Source organism: Arachis ipaensis, chromosome B8 (assembly GCF_059453495.1).
Source record: "Arachis ipaensis isolate K30076 ecotype BB chromosome B8, ASM5945349v1, whole genome shotgun sequence".
NCBI lineage: Eukaryota > Viridiplantae > Streptophyta > Magnoliopsida > Fabales > Fabaceae > Arachis > Arachis ipaensis.
The window spans coordinates 69,959,574-69,965,105 of NC_142443.1; the positions used below are offsets into that span (position 1 = coordinate 69,959,574).

Sequence of the window (5,532 nt, forward strand, 5' to 3'; positions counted from 1 at the left end):
AAAGTTAGCCAAAAAGTTAGGGGTCTAACTTTTGCTCCAGCTTTTGCTTCCTGGTTCATTTTCAATTAATCCAAAAGTTTGAGCTAAAGTTTGAGGCAAACTTTTGCTCAAACTTTTTGTTCTCTCTTCCTCCTAGCCATTCCTTCTTGCATCAACCTTTCTCCAAGCTTTCTTCACCTATCATTAATCAACCAAACACATCAAAGCTATGCTCAAAATCATGAGATATTCATTCTTTCATAATATGTGACAATTATAGCATAAAACCTCATGAAATAGCATAAATTCATACATAGTTGATTAAATCAAAGGAAGCATGAAAATCTACCCAATTGGCTTGCTTATGGCTCAAGAAAGTGCATAATTCAATTGAAAACAAAAGAAAAAGGCTAGTGAAACTAGGCTAAGATGACTTGTCATCAGTCCCTCAGCTCCATATTGCCTTCACCGCCTCGGACGGCGTAGCATACGTGTGTCTATCTCATTCAAGAAGCGCGTCATCCTGGGCCGACCTTTGGAAACGCATCTCAGGTACGGGTTCGGCACGAATCGGGGACCATTGTAAGAAGGCCACCTAGTAGGATTCCCTAATGGCCTAAACCTAGCCCGATACACGCGCCTAACTTGGTCCATCTTATAAACGTCATGCACATATACCTGCCAATCTAGTCGTTGATTTGCACAACATGCAAACACATGCCGGCAAAGAATCCGGTCCACTTGGAACTCACCACAGTCACATCTCTAATGACGGAGGTCAACAGCATACTCCACTCCACTTGGCATCTCACGCACTTCAAATACCTCATTCTGCCTGTCAAAGCAATTAATCTGAATGTTTCCTGATGCAAGTTGATTTGCATGAATTTTGGAGGTCACATGCTCCGTAAAAACATGGCCTGCATTAATCCTCGCCTCCGCTTCTGCTATTTTCCGTGTGAACAACTCATTAAGTCTGTAGAACGTTGCTTTCACAAGTGCAGTGATGGGGAGATTGCGTGCACCCTTCAAGACTGAGTTGATACACTCCACTAGATTAGTCGTCATGTGACCCCATCGGTAGCCACCGTCGAATGCCAACGCATACTGTTCACGGGGAATACGGTTTAACTAGTTAGTGTACGCCTCGCCCCGCTCTCGTAAACGCTGGTAACACAAATATCCTAAACAATATCAGGTACCAAACAACAAATAAGTTTCAGGACGTATAGATTATTCGCAGTTTACTCAAAAACAACATTTGAAAGATACAATGTTACCTATATTGACGACAAGCTTTTGCAGATAGGGTGCCTTGAATTTTCTCAGAAAGTTCGATTCTATATGCCGGATGCAAAACATGTGGAAAGCTCTAGGAGGTGACCTAGCTCCGTGACTACGTTCCACAGCTGCATTTATGGACTCATGTCGGTTCGATATCAGCCCCATGCCATCCCTAGTCACAACATGTTGACGTAGGTTACTGAGGAAAAAGTGCCAAGCATCAGAGGTCTCTCCCTCAACAATAGCAAATGCAATCGGGACGATATTGTTGTTACCATCCTGCGAAACGGCCACTAACAAGCAACCCTTGTACTTTCCGTACAAGTGAGTCCCGTCCACCTGGACAACTGACTTACAGTGTCTGAACGCTCTAATGCATGGGTAATAGCTCCAAAAGACTCGATGCAATACCCGGATATCAGTTACCAAATCATCCCCTTGATATGCTGGCACGGTCTCAAAATGTACGACAGCTGATGGTTCCTTATGACACATGGCCTCGAACCATATGGGCAACGCTTTGTACGATGCTTCCTAACCTCCAAATATCTTTACAATGGACTTCTGCTTTGCCAACCATGCTTTTCGATAGCTGACCGTGTAGTTGAACTTCGATTGCACTTCTGCAATAACTGATTTTACCTTTAAAGAGGGGTCAGCCTCAACCAACGGCTTTATGGCTTCGGCAATCGTATTTGAATCCAGCTTGGAATGATCCTGAGAGATGGTTGCTTTGGTACAAGTGTGACTGCCGTTGTACCTCCTAATAACCCAACAGTTCTTTCTGCTAATCATGCTAACTCTGATAAGCCAATCACACCCTGACCCGTACTGTGTACACTTCGCATAAAATGTCAACGGCTCCGACTCATACACACGGTAGTCTACAGATATTTGGAGGGTATACTCCTTCATCGCCTTAATAACAGCTTCCCTGGAACTGAATTCCATCCCCACGGCGAACTCACCATCTGCGACAAAAGGAACTTCTGCCAAGAAAGCAGCCATATCGTAAGTATTTAATACATGATTGTTAAATGACGAAAATTAAATATTAAATCATCACTCACATCATCAATTATGATATAGCTAACGTTTACATTAAGTTATTATCTAAATCTCCATTACATAAAAATACAAACACATTAAAACAAATTATGCTGAATAACTAAAAATAAATACCTATACTTCCAGATAACTTCATAAATACTATTATAAACAATCAGTTATAATACCCTAATTAACTAAATAACTAAATAAATACAAATTAAACAAATAACTAAAAATAATTATTAATCACCTAAACAACTACAAATAACTACCAATAACTACTTATTAATGAATCCTAATTAACACATTAACTAAATGAATATTGGACCCTAAATACTAATTCACTTAAAGTATTTTTATTTTGAACTTGTCTAAATAACCTCTTTTGCAAATGCTAAACGAGTACCTGCACTCATATAGTCTAGAAACTCCGGAGCATGCATGGTTTCCAAATCCAAAACTCGCATGAAAGTTAGCTCCTCAAATGGCTCTTCGTTCGCGAGTGCATTTGCAACGTCTGCCACATTCGGAGCCACACTGTCGTCGGCTGGATCTACATCTCTATCTTCACCGACAACTTCGTAATTGCTTTCGAACTCTTCCTCACTGTCACTATTGTAGTCTTCTCGTAAAATATTTCGGTCGGCCTCAGATTGTTCGAATTCAATGTACAACTCGATGAAGGAAATTTGAGCACGACTTTCAATGTACATTGAAAACATCTCTTGCATGCTTGCTTCGTCGGTTACATATTTGGTCTGAAATTGGACGAATCCACCAAATACTGGTACAGGATATCTGTATAAAATACATGATATTTTTCTTGACATCTCCGAATCTATCTTCTCACAAATCACTCCTTTAAGCTCTTCAAATGAAATTGTGAAGGGAATAACAACATCTAATGGATCTTCACAAACAAATTTTACTCCTTCAGGTGTCTGCAACAAAATCTGACCAAAATAATACACCTTCAAAAGAACTCTATCATCCATTCTTCCCACTCACTTAAAAAAAATAGAAATTTTACCATCAACTTTTTTTTCCCCAACCCAAGTTACCCCATTGCAGACCAGAGAAAGAAGAAGAGAACTTGAACAAGAAGAAGAAAGTTGGATCTGGTCGGCTGTCTTTGGTTTGCACACTTGAGCAACTATATATATACACACACAATTCGAACAGTCCGAGTGGTGTATACCCTAATTCAAAAAAATGATAAAATAATGAAAACTCACGGTCCGATTTTCATTAGTGTAAAATAAAAAAAAAATTTCTACAACCACAAAACGGACCCAATGATTACTTTAACGAACCAAAAACAAATTACACAAAGAAATCGGACCTTCCGTTTTGCTGGGGTCTTATCGCACGGTCCGATTTCTCCTTTGTGCTTGTGCAAAACGGACCCTCCGATTTGTTTACAAAATTTCCAAAACATAGAAATCGGAGCGTCCGATTACTTCCTTTCTAAATCTGACCAAAACCTGTCCCACATTCCAGTGTAGCACCCCCTCAATCCATATCCCAGCACAACACCAACCCCTCTTCCATAACCAAAAAAATGACCCATTTTTTTTACAAGTTCCAACACTCAAACTCTAGTGTAATTGTCAAAATGATTGGTGCTTCATTTTTAAAGAATAAAATATCGTTTTGTTTCCAATATTTAAGATAAATTTTAAAGTTATTTCTAATATTTAAATGGTCCTATTTAAGTTTCTATTATTTTAAAATTGGTTCAATATTATCCTACTGTTAGGAATCTGTTAACAAAATTGATGGTGGAACAAAATTGAGACGATTTTAAAATATTAGAGACTTAAATAGAACAAAAATATTAGGACAAAAACGATACATTTAATAATATCAATTTTTTTACTGTACATAGTATTCAATTATTTTTTAATTACATCTAAGTAAATTACACTTAATTATATTACTTTCATTCTAAATAAATTTATTTTTTATAATTTTACACTAAAAGATTTTTAGTCATGATGAAATATTTGTAAAATAATTAGTACATAAACTTACGAAAAAAAATTATATATACAATAAAGTATAAATTATATATTTTATCTCTAATGTATCGAAATTTTTTAATATTTAATTTAGTTAAATTTTATTTTTAATTTTATTCTTCAATAATAACAAATTTTTATGGTAAATAATTATTTAATTATTTTTTTTAATTTTATTCTTAATCACATTATTTTTTTTAAGTGAATTTATTTTTTATTAAGAACAAAATTAAAAAAATAAATTAAGTAATTATTTGTCGTAAAAAAATTAAAATTATCGAAGAAAAGATTAAAATTTATTAAAAATTAAAATTATTGAAATTATTAACTCACACGTTTTATATATAGTGTATAGTTAAATAAGATAAAGTTTAATTTATATAATATTTTATTAAATTTAAAATTGATAATTTGATTAATATTTTATCGGTTGAATTAAATCTATCACTTTAATATTTTTCACCAACTACAAGAGGTATATAAGTTATAATATTACAATACAATATAACAACCGAATCACTATAATTACACGACGTAATTTAATTAGTTGTTATTATTACCATAATTATTTTTTGAAGTTTATTAAAAATTAAAATTATTGAAATTATTTAATTTTACTCTTAATAAAAAATAAGTTCACTTAAAAAATAATGTAATTAAAAGTAAAATTTAAAAAATAATGAAGTAATTATCTACCGTAAAAGTTTAATATTATTGAAGACTAAAATTAAAAATAAAGTTTAACTAAATTAAACATTAAAAAATTTTGATATATTAGAGACAAAAAATACAATTTATATTTTATTATATATATCATTTTTTTATAAATTTATGTATTAGTCATTCTACAAACATTTTATGACAACTAAAAATTTTTAAGAGTAAAATTATAAAAAAATTAATTTATTTATAATGAAAATAATGTGATTAAGTGTAATTTATTTAAACGTGATTAAAAAATAATTGAATACTATGTATAGTAAAAAATTGATATTATTAAAAGATAAAATTAAAATTTATTTTTATGTATCATTTTTGTCCTGAACGTTTTCGCCCTATTTAAGTTCCTAGTATTTTAAAATCGTCTTAATTTTATCTTGTCAATTCTGTTAACGGATTTCTAACGATAAAATAATATTGGGTCAATTTTAAAACGTTAAAAACTTAAATAAAACAATTAAAATATTAAAAATAATTT

At 32.9% G+C, this 5,532-nt stretch overlaps 2 protein-coding genes across 2 annotated transcripts; both read right to left on the bottom strand.

The window, feature by feature from the left end:
- Nucleotides 1-744: 744 nt before the first annotated feature.
- LOC107611187 (uncharacterized) lies at nucleotides 745-1,758 on the bottom strand. The gene is made up of 2 exons (XM_016313142.1): nucleotides 1,252-1,758; nucleotides 745-1,086 (listed from the first exon to the last, which is right to left on the bottom strand). Exons 1-2 carry the CDS (start codon nucleotides 1,756-1,758, stop codon nucleotides 745-747), a joined length of 849 nt encoding a protein of 282 aa, XP_016168628.1.
- A 926-nt stretch (nucleotides 1,759-2,684) lies between these two features.
- On the bottom strand, nucleotides 2,685-3,308 carry LOC148548471 (uncharacterized). The gene has a single exon (XM_088495627.1). The coding sequence runs from the start codon at nucleotides 3,306-3,308 to the stop codon at nucleotides 2,685-2,687; it is 624 nt and encodes a 207-aa protein (XP_088351753.1).
- Nucleotides 3,309-5,532: the final 2,224 nt, after the last annotated feature.